At 41.9% G+C, this 21,530-nt stretch overlaps 1 protein-coding gene across 8 annotated transcripts in view; it reads left to right on the top strand.

Annotated features, from left to right (window-relative positions):
* GPATCH8 (G-patch domain containing 8) overlaps positions 1-21,530 on the top strand; it is a 54,903-nt gene that overhangs the window by 10,372 nt on the left and 23,001 nt on the right. For 3 of the 8 annotated variants that reach the window (XM_026864818.1, XM_026864819.1, XM_026864822.1), the window contains exons 1-3: positions 2,543-2,623; positions 8,730-8,747; positions 10,807-10,879. Coding sequence is in view for 2 of the 8 variants with exons in the window: in XM_026864816.1 (XP_026720617.1) it covers positions 2,549-2,623; positions 10,807-10,879 (148 nt within the window). In the remaining 6 variants the exon portion in view is untranslated. Of the gene's footprint in view, positions 1-2,542; positions 2,624-3,625; positions 3,661-8,729; positions 8,748-10,806; positions 10,880-21,530 lie in introns of those variants that run through there. The other 5 variants (XM_026864816.1, XM_026864817.1, XM_026864820.1 and 2 more) reach the window with 4 other exon arrangements.

Below are 21,530 nucleotides of genomic sequence, written 5' to 3'. Positions count from 1 at the left end.
GTGAAATTAGGCAGGGGGGAAGTACGTCTTTGCTTTTGCTGAGAGTGTTTGAAGTGTTTGTTAATGAAATGTTATGTAGATTTAATTTTTTTAATATATGAAGTTTTAGTAATGTGTTTTTGCTAGTGTTCAGCAGTGCAAATTCATTAACAGCATGCACTCTTGACTGCTTTTGTTCTCTGAGCATTACTTTTTGGGAGGCTGGGCTGTGTCCGTCTGCTCTTGAGGCAGATTTTATCATGTCTTCTCCCTGCTGGGCTCCCTGACTTCACAGCACACACGTGTACAGCCTGAAACTCTGACTGTCTCTGAGAATTACTAGCTTTTTTTAAGCAGCTCAATGACTGTGTGTACATGGTAAGTTTGCCTTCAGCTTGCTCCTTGAGGACTGTCCAAAAAAAAATGGATGGGAGTGGATTGCTGCCTGCAGATTAAGCCTGAAATTTGCTCTGGAGAGGCCGTGGGAAAGAAGACTACTGGGAGCAGAGTGTGGCCTGGGTGAATTATCGCTGTGGACTGCAGATGATGTATAGGCTGGCGGTTGGGGCGCCAACATCAAAGCACGTTCTCTTGGCAACAGGTTTTTGTCAAGATGGTCTCTTGCAGATTTGCATCACTGGATATGTACACTTGTTCCAGAGGATTTTTGGAGGCTGGTGCCTGGCTTGTAAAATGCCAACAGGCAGTCCGTTACAACTATAATTTGCTCTTTCGCATGCTGGCTTTCATTAAAATTCTTGCAGAAGGAAAAGTTGGTGTTGGTAGAAAGGAGGAGAGTGACAACATGTTTCTCTTGGCAGTGGTGTTAGGTGTTCCTGCTCAAAGTAATTGCAGAGCTGGGACGCAAATAAAAGCTGCCAGGTGTTGGGTGTTGGCTGAGCTGCCAGAAGGCTTTCGGTGGCACTGTGGGGCCTGGGAAGGGACTGGAGGGTGGCAGCCAAGGCCTTAGCACCTCCTGGGGTTTCACAGGGCTCTGATGCTGAGCAGTGCCCAGGAGAGACCACTGAAATGACCTCCTTCAGCTGCAAGCACCTCTTCTGTTTGCTTTTGAGTTTGCAGCTAGAAAGTCAGATTTTTTTTCCTTTCCAGGTCTGTGCTAGCAACGGTGGATGTTAGTGCTGCATCACAGGCCTATTGAACGGCCGAAAATGGTTCACCATGTTTGCAATTTCAGGAATTTGAGGTTTCAGAAACCTCTGAAATTACAACAGAGATTTTTTTTTTTTTTTTTCCTGAAATGGCCCTTCATGCTGATGGTGTTCCAGCACCAACGGTTATTCTGGAGGACAGAGACTGCCTTTGCCTTCCTAGCTCATGAACCCTATGTGCTTAATATCCAGGCAAAAGCACGAGAAGATTGAATTTTCCTGTAGCGGATGCCTGAAGAGGATTGCTCGACTGTAGTCTCTACTCCAGAGGCTCTTGTTTGTGTGTTGTGCTGTGCTTACGTGGCACCATTGGGTAGGGGACAGGTTGCCCAGTTCAGAACTCAGCAGTCTGGAAGTGTGCGTGCTGGATGTTGGTGGAGGCAGGGCGCAGTACACCACAATATCAATCCTGTTTAGTTTTCCTATCTGCTTTAATTATTATACATGGCCAGTCTATAGGACTCGAGGTGTTTCTTGGAGTTGCTCCAAGAGTGTAAAGAAGCAAGCTGCTTGGACTTACCATTCTTTGTAGCATTTTCTCTGCTGTGTGAGTATCTGTACACTCTATTAGTACGCTTCCCTGTGTATCTCTTGGTCCAATTCTGTCTTTTCAGACATGCTCCTCAGTCCTGTCATTTTTTTGTGTAGCAGTTTTAGGGACTGTGCTCACAAATGCTTGAAGCTGGTACGTCTGGACCAAGCAGTTCTGTGTGTGCATCCAGTGTTCTTTGTACCAACATACGTGCTTCTGTGGCCACGTGGTCACCTGGCCAGCATTGCAATTAATGGCTTTTTTTGTGTGGTGGAGGATCACTTCCACTAACGGTTCACTGTGCAGCTGCCTAGGTGCAAGGAAAGGGCTGCTCCAGACCATAAACAAGTGCTGTGGGCACTGGAACAGGTTTCATTTGCTACCACTGTGGGTTTTTGTTGATTTAAGGTGTGTGAAATTACATGTGTGCCTCAAGCAATTTGGATTTCCTGCTGCAAGGAAAGCCTTACTCTTCTTTAAAAGAGAGAAGATAACAAAAACCCCCTTTATAGTGGTGGTGGGGTCAATTCCTTCTGCTTCTTGTCCTGTATGGTTTTAAGGCCAGCACTGGTGCTTACGGTCAGTGTTTCACAGCCTTTCTAAAGAAAAAAACCCCGAAGTATTGTCATTGTAAATGTTTGATATTTTGCCAACTTCCATAGTTTATGATTATGATCAAATTGACTTAGTTTTTAGAATAATTTTTTGTTCTTATAGCCTATATACTGTATTGTGCCTGTATGTAATAAGTTCATCTGTTAGCAAAAGTATATAAAATATAACACAGTTTACAAACCTGAATCTTGAAAACTAGACTGTTGAAAATGTGTTCTCTGCTGTAGAGCTAACCCCCTTTTTCTGTTTACAGGGTAATCACTTTGATCAATATGAAGAAGGGCACCTGGAGATAGAGCAAGCATCTTTAGACAAGCCTATAGAATCGGTAAGATACATACTTATCAGCATCATCAACCCACCAAAAATTAGGCCGTGATCGGATGGTACTTGATGTGAATGCAGTCAAATTTGATAGGAGTGGGCATCTTTTTGTCAGTACAGGGTTATTTCTTTTTTGTGGTAAATTGCATGCTGAGATTAAGTGGGCCTGGGATTTAATCTTTAAGTAGTTCTCCTAAAACTATAGGTGACTTTTAGTTCAACGTAATATTTCAGAAATTACTTAAAATAATACATACATTCATATAGATATTTATTTTGTTAAGTTTTTATACTTTTCTTTGAAGAAGCAGTTTAATTCATATGCAGACCTGATGGAGTAGTGTAGTAAAATGTATTTTGATCCTTTTTAAGATTATATTTTTTGAAAGCTACTGGTGTGTTAAAGTGTTAGAATGACACCTGGCAGTATGGAGACAGGGATAAGTTACAGTGTTAGTGTAGCAGTCCTTCCCCATGAACCTGAAACTGCGCTGTGAGTTTCTGTAAACTATTGCTTTGAATTAGGTGTGGAGTGTACAGCCATAAGATGGGGAAAATTAAGTTTTGTTTAGTTTTACCTTTTAAAACTTTTAATAGCTTTTTAATTGTTCTCTTTGCAAAGCATCTTCTGCTAGTCTTAGGTGCAGTAGCTTGTTCAGCCTAAACTGGATCCAAGTTTGGCACTTAGCTTTAGCTAAGTTTCATTTGCAGTTTCAGTATGAGAGCAAGAAAACTTGTGAATAATTGAGGGTCACTTAGTGGTGTTCTGATTAAGACTAGATTTTTGTTAAGAAAGTACATGTCAAGTGTTTCTTTTCCCTATTAATAATTTAAGTTCTCTGTTAAAGTTTCTTCACGTTAGTATGCACTTAGAAGAAACTGTTAGCAAAAGATCAATATATATTTTTCATTCATGTGTAGGTTGGTGTTGTGTGTGTTTGTGTGCGTGTTAGATGTTTACAAAAAATTTACACAACTTGGGGTGTTCGACATTTTTCTTCCGCAGCAGTTGGCCCATATTAGCTAAGCAGCCATGATCTGGTTTGTATTGCACGGTCTGCCTTTTTTAATTTCTTCTCTAGGGTTTCCTTTCCCCCTTCTTATTTCTGTTCTTCTGGTCCAGTGAACACTGCATATAGTACCTACTGTCTTAATGTGCTGGCATGATGCTAGATTTAGGCATGGCAGTAATTGATGACGCATGAGATAATGCTGCAGAGATGGGAATTTGTATTCAATGTTCTCCTGAATACTTCAATCTTACGTTGTGATATGGGGATTTTGATTAAAATGCCAAGTGTCTTTCCCTATGTAAATATGATGAGAAATACTTGTTGATAGCCTACTCCGTGCCACGCTGGAAATCAGCATTTCAAAATAATTCAAATACTACTTACAGACTAGACTGGTTACCTGATTTCTGAAAGTGTTTTCCCAAACAGAGGAACAGAATTGGTCACAGATGACATCTCTCTGGTGTTCCAAAGGGAGCGATGCCTACGGAAGTGTGTAAAACAGGAACGAGTACACTGGACCCAGCAACATGGGCACACAGACTCACAGTACAGCTTGGATCATCTGCAGATGTAATACTTTGTTGCAGTTTAATTAATGTTGAACTGCAACAGAAAAATTAAAGTCAATTACAGCGTTAATATTTTATTCATATATATATATCTCATCATTTTATTCATATATATATCTCATTCAAATATCGGGACATGATCTTTACAACTTTTTGGTAGGTTTTAGTATGTACAGTTCAGCCTAAAGGCTTGCTGCTTTAGGAGGAGAAAGAATTAAAACCTCAGATTGTTCTTACCTTAAAAACCAGTTTGTTTCACTCTTCTTTTGTCTATAGTAAGAGAAACAGGTGTTTGAGTTGCAAGACCCCTAGCCTGGGACATTAAACTCTTGGAAGGAGTCACAGAATGGAGTAACTGTACATTCTGCATTGTCACGGCAGCTGTGCTCTGCGTTGGAGCACACTTGAGCTGGTTTCATGTGCTAGTCCAAGAATTTAAAAGCTGTTACTGCTGCACAGGGTGGTTTTTTGGTCTCATGAATAAGCCCAGTGTCAGAAACACACTGGTCACTTTTAAGGTTAATCTTCACATGGTCTTCATTAAATACATTGTTGATTCTTAAAAGAAATTCTGTAGCTGGGAAGCATAAATAATTTTGTCAGGTTTCCTGACACTTGTGAAAATGATTTTGCTTCCATACTATTAATGACTTGTGTGCCTTTTTTAATTGGCAAATTACACACATTAAAAGAAGGAAGAGTTTTCAGACTTTAGTGGTTCACCTCTTCTGCAAGATTTTTCACTAGGAAAGAGGTGTCCATACTGCTTTTCTGCCTTGTTGTATTTTATGCTGTTTGCTCACCCAGAAGTGGATAACATACTTCAACTGAAATTGAGAGGGAAGGAGTAAGGGCAAGTCTATAATTTGCAAATATTTAGATGTGTGGTATTTGCAGTATTAACAAATTGTTTTATAATCCTTAACCAGCTCCCTGTTAGCGATTCAGCTGACCTTTAAAAAGGAATCTGCTCAGAGTAATGAGTAAGAGCCTATGCTTCACATTATGGAAATAGTTTAGATGACAGATGTCTTTGTGTGAGGAACCATTTGATCCGCAATAGCAGATCAAAGCACTTTCCAGTTAAAAATGTGGTTATTCTACAGACTGAAGAGTGGATTGAGTACATTCTCCTAAATGTGCTTCTTGCAGCGTCTCACATCATCTTAGTAAAATGAAAACGCTGTAAAGACTAAAGGTAGTTGGCATTTGGAAATCCCGGGGGCAGAGGGTTTCACTTGAAGGATACATTTGACAATCACCACTGAAGTGAGATCCATCTCTGCAGCATTATCTGTTGAGAGGTGCTGACTGTACTGCTACAGCATGCAACTCAAAGGTGGCTGGAAAAATAGGTTGGGGAGTCTACAGATCATTACAATGTTGAAATGTGTCCTCAATTAGCGTACTAGTATTTTTGGTTCTTGTGGAAATCCTGCTTTGCACAGCTTGTTTAGGCCAAAGATGTCTGGACTGAAACATGCGACTATAACCAAAGTACATTTATGGAAAATAGAGCTGATGAGCTAGTGGATATATGGAGCCTAAATAAGCAGCCAGCTATTTTCCATTACTAAATTGAAGAAAATATTTTATATCAATGGACTCTTCATAGCTGCAAATACTGATGGTTTTTTTTTTCCCCACAAGTAACAATTTTTTTGTTCTGGTTTGAAAGATGCTGCACTTACACTGGCTGTTCACATCAGTACAACCACTGGTGTCCTTGAAAAATCAGAGCACTTAACCCTTTTTTAAATTCAAGAAGCTGCATGCATTTTTAAAAAAATATTTTAAGTGCACTGAGGACAGGTACTCAAACGGGAAGTCACAAAGTATTGCAGCTTTACTAGAATCCAGATTTTCTTCATGTTAATCTCTTATTTCTACTTGTTTACTGAATCTTGTTGCTGTGAATTTATGGTTTTCTTTTTCCCGGCAGTTCAGATCAAGTAGGAGATAGCAATATACCCTTAGAGCCTACCCAAGAAAGCAGCCCCTTCCCCATGCAGGCAGTATGCAGAGCGTGAGGGAGTCGAACCAAGCTGTCGCTGTTGCAGGTTGGAGGCCAGACTGTGTATCACCCACTTATTCTGGAGCTTGTTAGTTTGTCCTCGTCATAACTAACAAATGTCCTTTCCCCCCCTCTCTCTAATTCTGCTCCGTTACACGAGGAGGTCCTTGAACTACACAAGGTTTCAGGCTTCAGTTGGTAGTTGTTTGAGGATCGCAGGCTATTGTAGACGAGTGTACGAGCTGAAGCTGGGTTTTGTCGCACTGTATATCTGTACAGATCTGTGGACTCCACTAGTTCCAAAGTGTAATTTGATGAGGCTGCTGATTTGACATTTAGCAGTAGCCATATGTGGACAGCGCTATAAATAATGTGCTTCTTGAAGCTGAATGGTGTAGCATTACTATTTGGCTTTTCTCTCTAGTCTTCATTGTGTCATCTGTAGTGAGCTATAGGTTTTGTTTTGGGAATCTTTTCAACCTCTTGTTTGCATGGGTTCACCCAGTAGCATCCAATCCTTGCTTATAGATTTCTCAATACACAGTCAGCACAGCTTACAATCCACTCAAGAGACGTATGGTTCCTGCTGGTGCCAAGAGACGAGTGATGTGACCAGGGTACGTGGGGTGGCGTGGGGATCTTACGGAAAACCTGTGTCAGGCAAAACTAGTGTTTTGGTTTATCCGTAACAGAGCTCAATCCACTGACTGCGGATTATGTGCCACATACAACATCATCAAAACCTTTCAGTTCTTGTATGCATCTTTTCATTGTATGCATTTTTTTTCTATTGGCCAGGACCTTTGTCAGAAATTTGTGCTGGGGATATCTTGATCAGGAATCACTGATACCCGTGGAAAGCCATCAAGGGGCATCTTGTCAGTGCACAGGATGGGGAATTGGGGAGGCCAGTCTGATCTGTTAGAGAAGGTCCCTTTGGATGGGATTTTTCCAAAGTAGCTTATCCAACTCCCATGAAGGTTTGGTGAAGTCAAGATCTTTACATTTCCTACATTTGGAAAAGTTATTCTTCTTCCATAACGCAAAGTTCTCCATCTGGAAATAGAAAGGATCAGTACTGAACAGCTCTGTACTGGTGAGAGTAATGCCGGGAGGTGTAAATTGTTCCATCAAGATCTTGCTGAGCCACTCTGTCCTACACTGAGCACCTCGCAATCTGGTGTCCAGCGCTGTCTCTGTGACTAGGTACCCAGAGAGATAGTGCTGCTGTTGTGAGCAGTTTGGACAGTAAATGAGAGCTCACTTGCTCACTCAGACACCTGTCTGGAGACTTAATTTGGCTGCCTCAATGATTTTTGTTGTGGCTGTAACACAAGGAGCTCCAAAACATTAATGTAAGAAAGTAAGGAGGCTTGTGCTACCAGCTCTCTGCTGAGAAATGGGGGGACTTCCTTGTTGGGCTGTTGGTGTTTTTGTAGATTGCTGTAGATTGTTGGTGTTTTTGTAGATTTTGTAGATTGCTGCAGCAATCTACAAAATTGCTGCAGAAAATTGCCACAACATGAGGATGGTTTATCCAAAAGCAATGACAGGATGCTTGGTGTAAAAAAAAAAAAAAAAAAACCAAAAAAAAACAAAAACCAAACCAAAAAAACCCAAAACAAACCAAACCAAAAAAACCCCAACAGAAACAACCTCCCCAAACAAAGTCTTTTCTACTTGAAAGAGTTCACACTTTTACACAACTTTCACTTAAAAATGCAATTTAAAAAAAAACCCAAACGTACCAGCTGTTGTGACATTTGCTGCCCCATGTCAAATTTTGGTTCTGACATCCCTGGCTACTCCTCAGGCCGCCAGGCTTTTCAGCGTGGCTCTCACGTGGGAGCTTAGCAAGCCTGGCCTTCCATAATTTAATTTTTAGGGCAGCATTTACGCTGAAGAGCAGTCCTGCCAGTCTGCCGCTGAGAGGTCTGTGATAGTGATTTGAAATGGAGGAAGAAGGTCAAGCATGGTTAGAAGTGAGCATACTAATGACTAGGTTCCAACTCAAATGTTAATACTAAACTCTAGGGTTGTTCTCCCGGTTCAATGAAACAGAAGATGCTCCATTTCAGTTTAGTAATACTTAAAATGAGTAAGTAGTTTCACTGCTTAAGCAAACAAATGGAAGCAACTCGGGGGAAAAACACCCCCTTCCTGGTAACTGAGACAGGATGATAGTATTCAGGCATAATTCCAATTTATGTCAAACAACTTGCGACCATCCTCTTGAGTGGTTTTGTAAAAGTGGTGCTAATGTGTATAACCCTTCTAAATTTTTCTTTTTTCCCTTTAACATTTGTTTACCCCTTCACTGTGTCAGTCACAACACACCGCTCTTGAATCTCCCAGCTGGTCTTGACTTGTTGAATTTATTTTATGCTTTCACTCTTCTTTAATAAATACATTACTTGCAAGCAGTGAATTGAAAACAAAGCAAAAGAAAAACTACCATTAGTGATTGGACAGTTTCTTACTTTGTGTTACATTTAACTGTTCTTTTGACAGCCCAGTTTTTAAAGCCAGGTTCGTATGGAAATGCTTTCACTCCACTTGCACTGCTTTTGGAAATAGCATACTGCTTCATCTGTCTTTATTTTAGTGCATTCATAACACAACACAGTCAGCACAATGTCTCATCTCCACTTAGCAAAAGATTGCAAAGTACTCCTTGTCCTTTTTTTGAAAATGCAGCCATTTTTGTCAGCACCGGCTTTTAAAAAATCTAATTCAATAATCCTTTGTCAGATACAGTTGCAATGCTAATGGTACAGCAATTAGTGCGTTATCCATAAAACCTTTGAACTTCAGGCCTCTTTTGCATGAAGGACTTTGCAGTTGTTGTGGCCGTTAGAGAAACGGTCTGCAGCAGATATATTTGCAGGTAAGTTTTCCTATACTCCCAAACAGATAGTTTTCTCCATGATGTTTGTGGTTGGAATCCATATTTGTTCATTTTTTCTTTTTTTTGCATATACTGATTTAAGCTTTTATAACCAGACATTTCCTTACAACTTCTTTTTTTTTTTTTTTCCCCCCATGTAGTCCTAATTATTTCCTGGGGGAGAGCCGGTAGTGTGGGAAAGATGTACATAGTTGCCTTGAAAAATACAGGGAGATGAAATGTCTCACTTGTCTATCAGAAAAAAAATTTAAATTTATACTTGATAGAATCTTTTTGAGGAGAAATGTATCCATGCAGCCAATATTTTTGGGAAGATTGTGTCTTTCAAGCTGATTCACCAAAGTTCTGCAAACTGTGTGGTCATTTTCTTCAATGTGGAGTGAGTGAAAAAAACACTGCTGTTCTGACTTGCGTTGATGACTTGGTTATTTAATTAAAGAAACCTGCAGCATAGATATCTTTTTTTTCTTTTAAGCTTCCATGTACCACTCAGTGTTAGATTCACAGCCTGTTGTAATTCAGGATATTTCTGTGGTATCTTGAATTGTGGTTTGCCTTATAACAATAATCAACAAATACATATCTGATTTTTAATCTTTATGATTAGAAGCTGAACACAGTCCTAAAAGAGTCCTCCTTTGAGGACTTGACAGTTGGTCACTGCTAGTGAGCTGGTAAACTGATCAGTAAGGGATAAGCTGTCAGCTTTAGATGGTGACAAGGGTGTTGTTAGCACTCTTGTTCTTTGTTTGGGGGAAGAAATCTTGCATAAAACCATACTGAATTCCACAAAGAGCCCCTGCTCAGCCCTGTTTTCAAAAGCTGACACTTAATTGCTGCATCAGTACTTTTCCACTTATTCTGAAATAGCTTTTTTTTTAGGAAGATGAGACATTATGCTTATTGTTTCCCCTACATGCACTAATGGTTCCTTGCTGTTAACTTATTGCTAGGCCTGTTTCATTCTAACATCTTAGTATTTTTGTTAGTTTACATGTGAAATGCATCACCCAGTCTGTGCTTGAGCTCATTTTATTTAATTGATTTTTTTTTTTGTTGTTTTACTAACCTCACTGTTTTTTCAGTTTAATATTGGCTGCATGCTAGTTTATATATATATATACATATATAAAAAAACCCAATCAAGTCTAGCCTGGATTTTGCTATGATTGTGTTTTGGTTTCTAGTGGTGGGGCAGTCTTGCACTTACAACTTACTCAGTATTATAAAAGCCTGACACACAAACAAAATGACTAAACACATTGTAGATTTTCTTTACAAAAAAATCTTAAGTGGTGCTGTCTAGGTGATGGATATGATTGTATAAATAGCTTGATTTTATGCTTTTTACTGTCAATTTTTATTGGTATACTTTATTTTCTCCCACATTGCTTTTTTTTTGTTGTTTTTTTATTTTAAACGTGATGCACAAAAGTTGCCCAGCACACCATCAGAAAGTGACCGTCCCCAGTACCCCATCCCCCTGGAAAAATTCTAGCCAGCAATTTTTGACATTTGTCTTTCCCTTTTATTGGGCATATATTGCCTTTTCAGTAGCATTTTTTTGCATGCATATATATGTAGAAAATCTCTTGCTCATCACATGTTTAAATGTCAGTGGGAAGGGAAGAATATATTATTGGAATATTTTTGGTTTGTTTTCTCTGTTCTGTCTGTCAGGATAATATTGGACACCGCTTACTCCAGAAACATGGGTGGAAGCTGGGCCAGGGATTGGGAAAGTCACTGCAGGGTAAGTCCAGTAGCTTGTGTCTGAACCATTCAACACCAACTCTAGTCTTTAACAAAATTATTTCTGCTTTTTGTTCTTAGATAGATTTTTCTTTCCATTATTAATATATCCAAACAAATGCACTGTTGAGTTTCATATTTAGCAATTTCCAAGTGGAAGCTGCTGCCTCACTTATTGGTACAGGTTAGACATGATGTGTGTGTGTCATGTATGTGTAAGAATCACCGTGTTTGGCATTTTTGGAGGGAGGTGAATTAACTGCCTACTTACTAACAGGTAGTTGTGCAGCTTCTAAAACTATAACGATATTCTTCTGCTGGCTGGATGCTTTGATATTAAAAGAATTTAAAATACCAGCTAGTTATGATGATCTGTGTGCATGTTTCACAGTGGTGTCAGAAGCCATTAGAAGGCGAGTAAAAGGGCCCACTGAAGACTGAAAGTGGTGGCAGAGGTTCTCATGGATGGGAGAGGCTCGCTTCTAGTTTCTCCAGAGGGCTTTCATGGGTTTGGCTTATTTCTGTTCCCCAGGAGCCTGTTTTGTCAGGGATTTAGCAAATTGCCTTGAGATGCCGCAGTGTTAGTTGAAGCAATACACCTAGTCCTGATGCTGTCTTGAGCCAAAATCCTTCCTGTGACACTGAATCCCATGGTTTAAATTGAGCTGGTGCTGCTCAGTTCATATGAGTGGCTTTAGCCATTCCCCTGGCCAGTAGTTCCTGTTCTGCAGAGGCCCTAGCCGGGGTGAAAGCACACAGCAGTGATGTGTTGAGAAAAACTGAAGTTAGTGCTTACTACCAGTTATTCCTTATGAACTGCCTGTGTACACAGCGTCTGCCTGTGATACTGCGAGTAAGGTACTCAGTATTTACCACAGGCATGAGACTGTGTGCTTGGGTGGTTTCTGTGGAAATCTCTTGGAAGTGTTTGAAACTCATGCGCACCCTGAGTTCCTCAGAGTAACTTACTCATGTTCCCATACCCTTAGTCTGAAGACCTGGGAGCTTGTAATTGGACTTCCATGCCCCTACAGTGAGTCCGTTAGAGATAAGTATTTCTGTGCTGTGGAGGACTGTCGGGAGGTAATGAGCTCTCTGAACTCTGGGAATGCATATTAATCTCTTGGACTAAGGCACTCTAACTTCTCAGACAGGACTGCATTGGTGGTTAATGCTTCTTGCTTCCTCTAACATGGTTTCATTTGAAATCCTCTGGTTAATGCATGGCACTCTTATAGTCCTCTTGTGTCCTGTGCTGGTGCCAAAGCTCAGGACATGATTGTAGTTGTCACCTCTTGGGCTTCTGCTTTGGCATGGCATCACTGGATGTGTAATCTGGTCTGTTTTTCTCTTTTGGGTGCCCTGTATTGCTCTGTGCGTCACCAGTGTGGAAACACGGAGACTTGAAAGAAGTTAAAGCCGTCTCCCAGCCCCAGCTGGACTCAGAAGCACAGCCCGAGGGGCCCTGTGTGTGTGGTGTTGCAGGCACTGCCGTGACGGTGTAAACAGCAGGCGACTGGAGTTTGGGGCAAGAGGGTGGTGTCATTGTGTCCTGAGGATGAGAGGGTCAGGGGTGCCCACAGGGTTGATCACGCATTTGTGTTCTGATGCTTGTCCAGATTTAGGTTTTCCCACTGTGCATTTCGCAGCGCTGAATCCATACTGTCTCTCTTGCATATTATTGAAGCTCTGGTGATTTGAACTGTCTGGAAGCTACAGACAAATTGTGGTTTGGGCTGTGAGGGGTTTCCTGGGCCTCCTGCATTTTAATAGAAATAGCCTATCTAGTTTAACCCAGGTAAGCACTGAAACCTTCCTAGTGTGGGTTTGGAGAGTGTGCAGGAATTGCATAGTGCCTTTTGCCTTCCAGGAGAGCAGTGCCCTGTCCCTCTGACAGGCAAACAGCCTCTCTGGCTGAGGTGCTGAGAGCAGAGGATGTGGAGGAGTGCTGCTGCTCTGGTTCTGCTCCACGTGAGGACATCAAGGATGCTCCCTCTTCGTTACAAGCAGCTAGAGCCTGTGCCAGTGGCATTGATGATGATCACATTGGGAGTGTTTAATTCATTATCCAGTGACCTTTTTACATGAATCTTAGATTGTCCAAAAATCCAAATATAAACTGCCAGAAAGGAAACATTTGAATCCAATTTTGATTTTATTCTAGAAGTTTGAAGAGTGAAGTTACTTGATGTGCACTGAGAATGGAAGAGCAAAACAAAGTTCTTCCTCTCTTCTACACTCCCTTCTTGATCAGAGAGGACCAAGAGTGATTTCTAAAGACATGTAAGACTAGCAAATGCAGAGCATCTCTGTTGTTAACTCTGCATGCTTCATGCTGTGCTTGAGCCCTTAAACAGCCTACAGCTAAGAGGTACTGCAGAAGTAGAACTGCTTCAAGTAGTCTTCAGCTTTGTGTATGGTATCTGACCTCCTGCAGAAAGCCTTTGCAACAAACCCTCAAAAACCTAAATTTTGGTCTACATATAGAATTGATTCTGCATTCATCTTGTTTCAATGAGGTTGACTTCAATTTTAAAGGAAGTTGATGAGTTCAGTACTTCTATGTAGCTTTTAATACTAGATGTTCATCAGAACTGTAGCTTCAGTCATAAATGCTTCTTCTAGTAACGCTGTTATGTTGTTGTTCAACAAGAACTTGACACTGCAGGACTGTACTGTTCTTAACTACCCACTGTGGATATAATCCAGCAGTGAGAGTGCTGAACTATTTCTCTGAATGGCAGCTGGAATAGCCTAAAATTCACACTTGGCAATTGCTGGTGGTAAAAATCTGCTGTTGTAGTACAAAGGTACCCAGCACTCTGGCTCATTCTCTGCAAAATTTCCAAACCAGAGTAGTTCTGTACCTTCTGGGGCAGCTGCCTTGTGGTTTTACTCTTGTTAACTATTGTAGCTGGTGGAGGAGCTGAGCCACTTAGATAAGAAAGCAAGCAATCCATGTCCATAATAATATAGCTGTTGTAAGAGAAGCTGTATTCTACCTGTAACACATCTGCATCTTTTATTTTAGATGCGTATTGAGTGGAGTATCAGACAGGGATACTGCTGTCATTTCTGACCATGCAAGTGCTAGAATACTGGTTCAGAGAAGCTCATAATGAATTCAGCAGAGTCATTCCTTTGCTCATCTCTTCTCCTGATGTTTTTCACATTTTTTTTCCCCACAAACAACTTGTGTTATATTTGGAAATGTTGCTTAAACTTGGTAACAGCCAATGAATATGAAAAAGCAGAAAAGGGGGTTGCCAGTTGACAAGAATCTTTTTTAATCTGGAAAGTATGGCTTGGGGAACCACTTTTCTATAGAGATTGTGCAATGGTTATGCTCTAACAAATGAGAAAATGGTGGTTGTAGACCATTTTCTCTATAGGGGGAAACACGTGTAATTGATAATATAGAATTCTGTGGTCTACTGAAAAAATAAAGCTAGCAAAAGATGTGGTAAAACACTGACCTTCATGTGAAGTCCTGTGCTAAATGAGACCATGGTTTGTGAATAAATCAGGAGTTACGTAAGTCAGAAAAGGAATGAGAGAGCTGAGTGAAATCTTGAATTCAAATACTCTAATGATTTCTCTTGGAATAAGTATTCCAAGTATTAAGTTAAAGTATTATTATGAAAAGCATTGAGAGACTGATGTACAGAAGTAGTGTAATTTTAATCATACATTTGAAAATATTTCACAGACTCACAGAATCATCCAGGTTGGAAAAGCCCTTGAAGCTTCTCCAGCCCAACCATGAACCTCACCCTGACCCTTACCAACTCCACCAGATCCCTCAGCGCTGGCTCAGCCTGACTCTTCAACCCCCCAGGGATGGGGACTCCCCCCCTGCCCTGGGCAGCCCATTCCAACGCCCAACAGCCCCTTCTGCACAGAAATCCTTCCTCAGAGTCAGCCTGACCCTGCCCATGGCAGCTTGAGGCCATTCCCTCGGGGCCTGGCGCTGGGGCCTTGGCTCCAGAGACTCATCCCCCCTCTCTGCCCCCTCCTGGCAGGGAGTTGCCGAGGGCCAGGAGGTCTCCCCTCAGCCTCTTCTTCTCCAGACTGAACCCCCCCAGTTCCCCCAGCCGCTCCCCAGCAGACCTGTGCTCCAGACCCTGCCCCAGCTCCGTTGCGTTTCTCTGGCCACGTTCGAGTCATTCAATGGACTTTTTGGGGTGAGGGGCCCAGAACTGAACCCACTCAGCGAGGGGCGGCCTCCCCAGTGCCGAGCCCAGGGCTCAGATCCCTTCCGTGTCCCTGCTGGCCACGCCAGTGCTGATACAAGCCAGTATGTCACTGGCCTTCTTGGCCCCCTGGGCACACTGGCTCATGTTCAGCCATCTGGCAATCAACACCTCCAGGTCTCCGATTGGCAGGTTTTGTATAAGTTCTTCACAATTTTCCTGTGTGTTCAATTTTTTGACAAGCCTTGTTTAAAAAAATAATGCTCAGAACTTTGGTTTTTGTCTTGAACTTGAGCATTTACTATGAGGTAATAATATTCGAGAGGTGCAAGTCCAAGACTAAAACCAGTAGTTTAATATCAAGTAAACTAGGGAAAACTGAACAGAGTAGGTGAACTCTATCCTTAGGAAACAAAAGGCTATTAACTTGCTCTTCAGAAAACAGGGAAATATGTGACTTAATTTGATGTACTCGGAAAGAGGATAACATGTAGGACACGCAGTGAAATGACCTAGCATTTCAGACTGGCTGATGTTTTAATTTGGCTCTCTTCAGTCAGTCATCTAGCTCATCTGGTCATGCACTGAGAATTAGATGGTTCCCTGGGACGAGGTCAGGACTGGAGTGTGTGTGGTGGGGAGTATCTGATAAATGAGGACAAGGGGTAGCCTGATAGCAAAGAGCAAGCAGGCAGGCTTTAAATGCTAGTTAATGCCCCAGGCTTTGGTATTGCTGAGTTCTTTCATAGCTATCCTCCTCCCCTCCTCATGGTTATCCTGCTGCTTCCTCTGTCATAGGAAGGGGTGTGGAGGCTGTGAGGGGAGCGGGTGGGCAGCTCTGAAGGGATGATTTTCTGCGAACAGACATGATTTGGAGAGTGCAGACTGGGCAGTTAGGGAGGTTTGTCTGATGTTTGCTGGCCATGTGGAAGGGACTTGCAGGAAGGATTGACCAGCTTTGATGGACAGCTCTAGCTCATACTTAGCTAGTCACTCTGTGAGTGGGTACTGCGTAGTAACTGTAGTTATTCAACATGTTCTTCTAGATTTGCTGTTTGAAGGTTCTCTCAAGGAAATGTGCTTGTTTGACTGCAACCTCAGTGCTTTAAAAATTGCTCCAAGACCTGTTACATTAAGTTTCCCTATGTCACCAACTGTGTGTAGTATATGATTAATTTGATATGTTTAAAACCATTGATTTAATTCATGTTCCCACAGTATTCCCGAAATTGGGATTATCCTGGTCTTTTGTGGTATTGAGACATGAATCAGAATCTAGTATTTTGCTATAGCAACAGATAATATATGTTTTTGTCACAGCATAGCTATTCTTAAGTATTTATGTTGTTAAATCAAACAGTTAATACCGGGTTTTAGTGTAGAACTGGAATTGAGCCTTGAAACTTCATGCATAAAGTTTACTCCTGGCTTGTCTGTAGGGGACAGAGGCCGCTCTTCCACCACTTAATTATTGTTGTGATGAAAATGTTACTCGGTGTGAAATGTTAAGTGTCAAGGTGGATGGCAGTGCTTTGTGGGATGCTGTTTTATACTAGTACTTGGCTTATCTTAATTTCTCAGAAAACAGAAGCAGCAGATGGCTGTGTTTGGAGAAGGACAGTCCCTTTTGGGGCAGTTATTTGAAGTAGCAGTAGGTTTACCTGTAGCCTTTGGTCCAAAAGAAATGTGTTCTGTTCCGTGATTCCTTTCCTATGTAGTAATAACTTCCTTTTTGTTTGCTTATGTTTTTAGCAAAGTTTTGGCATCATTTCAGCAGAACTGTTCTGAAAGGCTGGTTGAATCTTTCTGGAGAGCAGCAATACTAATGTAATGCAGGCTTCCTGCAGTCAGAGCCATGTTCAGTGTCATGGGAGCTCTTGGCAGTGCCATGGAACGCTGTGAACCCCTTCCTGTGTGCTTGTTCTCTTCCACTCAGCCTGAAAACAATAAACCCTTTGCAGATTGTCAGGACAGTGCTGTTCCTGTTGATCAAGGTGTGCTGCAGACTCAAGGTATAAATTGTACTGGTGACACAGGGAGCAGCATTTATGAGTGCATAACAAAACTTCGGTTTTGTTTTATCCTTTCATGAGCATATAAATTATCTAGCAAGGTAGCAAAGTCAGGTATATCCCATTTGTTAGAAAATGCTAGAATTCAGTTCCTCCATTTAACTGTATTTTTGTTGCATGGTTTTCATTTAAAAAAAAGCACAAGTGGATTTCTGCTCTGACTTGCAAATTCTGTGATGATAAATATAGTCATCGCTTCCCCCCTTCCCTTATACTACGATGCAGTTCTTATTTGGCACATTCTTCACTAAATCTGTTCAGACAAGCTCTTGTTTTCCCTCTTGTAAAGGATGAGAAGAGTGAAAGGACAGAACTGTCAAAGAAATGCTACAAGACGTGCAGAGAGGAGAGCCTGCAGGTGAAGAAGTGGTCCTGTGGCTAAGGCAGGAAATATCTGTTCTCTGGCAGCCTCTGTGATAATTGTCCTTTGTGAGCTCAAGCTCAGTAAGAGTCACTGTTCTGAGACGGTGTCAGGTGGCCGCAGGTGATGCACGCTGTGCTTTCTGGATGCTGCTTTCCTTAGATGTGTGGGGAGTAAGAAGTGGAGCTTTGACCACTCAAGCAACTGAGATCAGTTGCAAATGTGATCTCTTGGCAGCTGCGGCTTGGACAAATAAGCTCAGGGTTTGAATTCCAGAGGTCTTGAATCCTGGCTCTGTCACCAGTTCACCAAATGGCTTAATATATTAATGTATTTTTTCCATTTGTTGAATCCTCTGATCTCATGAAAGCAGACAGAGTAGATGTTTGTCAGGCCTTGAGAACATGGAACAATGAGCGTCCGAGAAAAACACCACAAGGAAATGAGGAATGTTGTGTTTTGTTCTGGGTTTTGAAGCTTTATAATAAATACAAGAAAATATCGAAGGGAAAGATAAGAATGTTTAACAGGGCCTTTATTCATTACATACAGAATGATTTGGCAGTCTTGCCCAAGAAATACATGTGAACACAATCTTTTCTTGTATCTTAACATGTCCTCACGAGAACCTGAATTCTGGCATAGACTAATGTTCCCACACGTGTGTTAGCAGCATAAATCATTGCAATAGTTTTAAGAATAATATTTTCATGTGAATTTACCTTTGAAAAACCTGGGTAATGTGGCTTTGAAAGCCTGTTATCACACCAGTCTTCATTACCCTTCTGAAATCCGCAAGGCCGCAGACCTAAGGGAAGGTTTGCTTAATGCCTCAGTGTCCTTCGGGGAAAGCAGTTGCCCCCTTGTTTGCTTTTGAATGTGCAGGATCCTTCCTTCGATTACAGGTGAGAAGTTTATGGGTTGCTTGAGTGTGTGTAGTCAATGCAATCATTATTCTTTGTGACACATGCTTATTGTGACAGAGATGGCCTACTTTTGGCTTAGTATCGGGCTTTATTGCCCTTGGTGTTCATAAAATGTTAAAGCAGTGTCATTAAACTCTGAAAGATGAGTGTGTGGGAGGTGAGTAGTCATGGCCATGCACACAGCCTGCTGCCACTCTTGCAGTGTAGCCTTAAATCAGACAGGACTCTTTAGTCCTCTCCACTTGCTGAGATCAAGTAATACAGCGACTCCTAGCTCTGATTTCTGTTCTAGATTGACCAAGATTTATGTTCTTGCTTTAACATCTTCCGTGTTGTTGTTTAGTACCATTGATCAATGTTTGGGTTAGGGATGGTTTTTGACCCAGACTGCTGTGTACCTTCCCTTGCAGAAGTTCAGGGAGCTCTGCTTGGTTTTCTGCAAGTACCATCCTTGGCTTGTGTGTTGAAGGAGTTTTGAGCTTCCGTTTGAAGTTTTCCATGTGATTGGGGTGTTTTCAACTTGGCTTTTGGCTTGTCATTTCTCTCCTGCTTAATAAGGATTAAGTTCACAGTGCAGTTTTTGTGTACTTGGAAAACAGTTTTTCTTCACTTGGGACTTGATGCTTGCCTCTGAGGATGGTAGACGTTTCAGACTTTGTTTGAATCTGTTGATTGTTTGTGACCCTTTCCAGAAATCTGACGTAAATAGGATGAGCTCACAAATCTAATTCCCAAAGGAGATCAGGATAAAAGGTTGCCTTGTTTGTTTCTTGCAGCAATTGGAATGGGCTTGATAATGTGGCATCATTTTTAGCCAGCAAGGAGCACAGCAGAGCATGCCAGGGCTTGTTCACCATAAAAATTAGTGGATTTCCTCACCGCTCCCCTTTTGATGTATGAATGAGGAGTCTGAATTTTCAGTGTAACAGGTCTTGGGCTGTCGAAACATGCAATGGGCCCAGGAAAACTTTAAGAGCTTGCAGAATTCCTAATCTTTGAAAATTAAATTCATCCACAACCAGTGACTCCTCCCTATCTCCCATCTTCACAGAGACGTTGTAGTTGAGTGGTGGTGGTGTCCTGTATCTGTGGGTGTGTTGCTGTGGGCATTGACGGCTGACTCTGGGCACCTATTGACCTTTTTTACAGCCTGTGGTGGGGTTTGTGCTGCAGGTGACAGCAAACTGGCCCTTATCCACCAGAGCAAATCCAGTGATGTGATCATCAAACTCCCCAGCGCTGCTGTCATGCACCCATGTTTCTAATTTCCACGGTAGTCCCTTTCTAAGAGCAATTAAAACCTCCTCGACGGTTGTCTCTTACCGTGGTTTTGTTTTCAGCTGTAGCATAAAGAGCGAGTAAGGAAGAATTATCTGTACTGAATGAGATCACATCCTACAGTTTGTATCCTCCCGAGACGCTTAGTTCATGAAGTTCTCTGATGAAGAGTGTGATATTGATCAGTCCTCTAGGAGATTATATCCCACAAAGCTTGTACCTGAGAGGAATTTCTATTAAGATGTCAACATAGCAGGATTAAGGCTGTTCTGTTACCTCTCTGGTCCTTACATGCTATGCATAAATGATACACTGAAATATATGTAACTGAATTACATTAATGCGTAATTTGGGGGTACATCTTTTTTTTCAATGGGAGCATCCTGTTCTTTCTCTGTTGTTAAACAGACCTTCAGAAAAGTCTTGTATCTATTACGGTGCATGATATTGCTGGAGGGAGGAGTTCTGAATCTGCAAATTGTCGATGAAAACTGTTTTCTGTTTTGACTGTTTAAAAAAAAAAAAAAGATAAAATGTGCACTAGTGTTGACAATGCCAGCATTTCTAGACGGGCTCAGATGGCAGGTCCATCTGGTGCAGAGTCCTGTTCGAAGAGCAGAGCAGCATCCACCCGCTGTGTCCAGAGACGGAGCACGCACCCTGCAGCTGGCAACCGTGGAACAATAATCCTCTGCGTACAGCACGACCTGGTGTCTGATGCTAAAGCCCTGAAGCATTAGGATTAACTCTTTTCCCAAGATTTGTTAATTTATAACACTGCTGGCAAAGTATTTGCTTATAGCCAGTAACTTTGTACAATTATAAAAGAGTGAATTTGGAGAAGTCTGCCCAGCAAGGTGCTGCCTCCTCCCTGCTGATGGCACAGGGCTTCAGGAAGGGGGGTGGCTGTCGAGGCATATTTGGGGGTGAGCAATTTTGCACAAGTTGGGAGAAAGGTTTCCCCATTTCTTTGGGAAGTGGAGAGCAAGGCAAGTATATCTATTCAGTTTTAAAATCTCATTTCTTTTCTGAATTAAGGAAATACTTTAAGAGACTGGATTTTCCAAGATGTGACTCTTGTGTAAGCTCTTTGTTTTTCCCATCCTGCCGGAGGTTTATGCTTTGTCCTCTCCACAGAGTCTTTACCCTTGCGTGGAAGTGTTTTATACAATAACCCTCTCTGGTTTTGGGTTTGTAGCCTGTGTAATGTGACCAGTCTCTAAAGGAAAGAGTTTGTGACTTGGTTCAAAAAGAATATAAATTTTCTGGGGTGTAGGGGGATGGTGCACAGACACAGCTTTGTGTGATCTGCATGATTTACCGTACAGGGGGTTAGTTGTCAGTGTGGCAGTGATTGCAACCCTGTGTAGCAGCCTAAAGTGTGGGAATTCTTGCCCTTTCTTGAAAGCTTAGTTTCCCTTTGAAGTATGTCGGTGTACCCAAAAAGGGTCAGCAGGAACCCTAAACCCGGGAGTCCCACAACGTCCGAGAACCACGTTTACATGCTGGTAAAGATGCTGTTGTCATGCGCAGTAGCTGTGGAATAAATTTTCTTGAGGAAGTTCTTCAAAAGGAGAACTTAAAGAGCTTAACTTTTTAAAGTCCCATTTTCCCCTTTGGCTGTTGTCCATCTTCTGCCCAGCCTGCTTGGCAGTCGGGGGTGAGAGGTGGCCCTTTAGCAACACAAGAGCCTGTTCCCTTCCCTCAGCTCTAGTGGCTTTTCTAGGACACAGAGCAAGACTCCCCTGGCCCCCCTGCCCCACAGCCCAGCGCTTCGCCTGGCAGCGTGTCCCCCAGCCCCAGAGGGAGCTGTGGTTTGGGG

Source organism: Athene cunicularia (assembly GCF_003259725.1).
Source record: "Athene cunicularia isolate RWA chromosome 27 unlocalized genomic scaffold, athCun1 chr27_part1, whole genome shotgun sequence".
Taxonomy (NCBI): domain Eukaryota; kingdom Metazoa; phylum Chordata; class Aves; order Strigiformes; family Strigidae; genus Athene; species Athene cunicularia.
The sequence above is the reverse complement of the archived record's forward strand: the minus strand, read 5'-3'. Positions and strand labels throughout refer to the sequence as shown.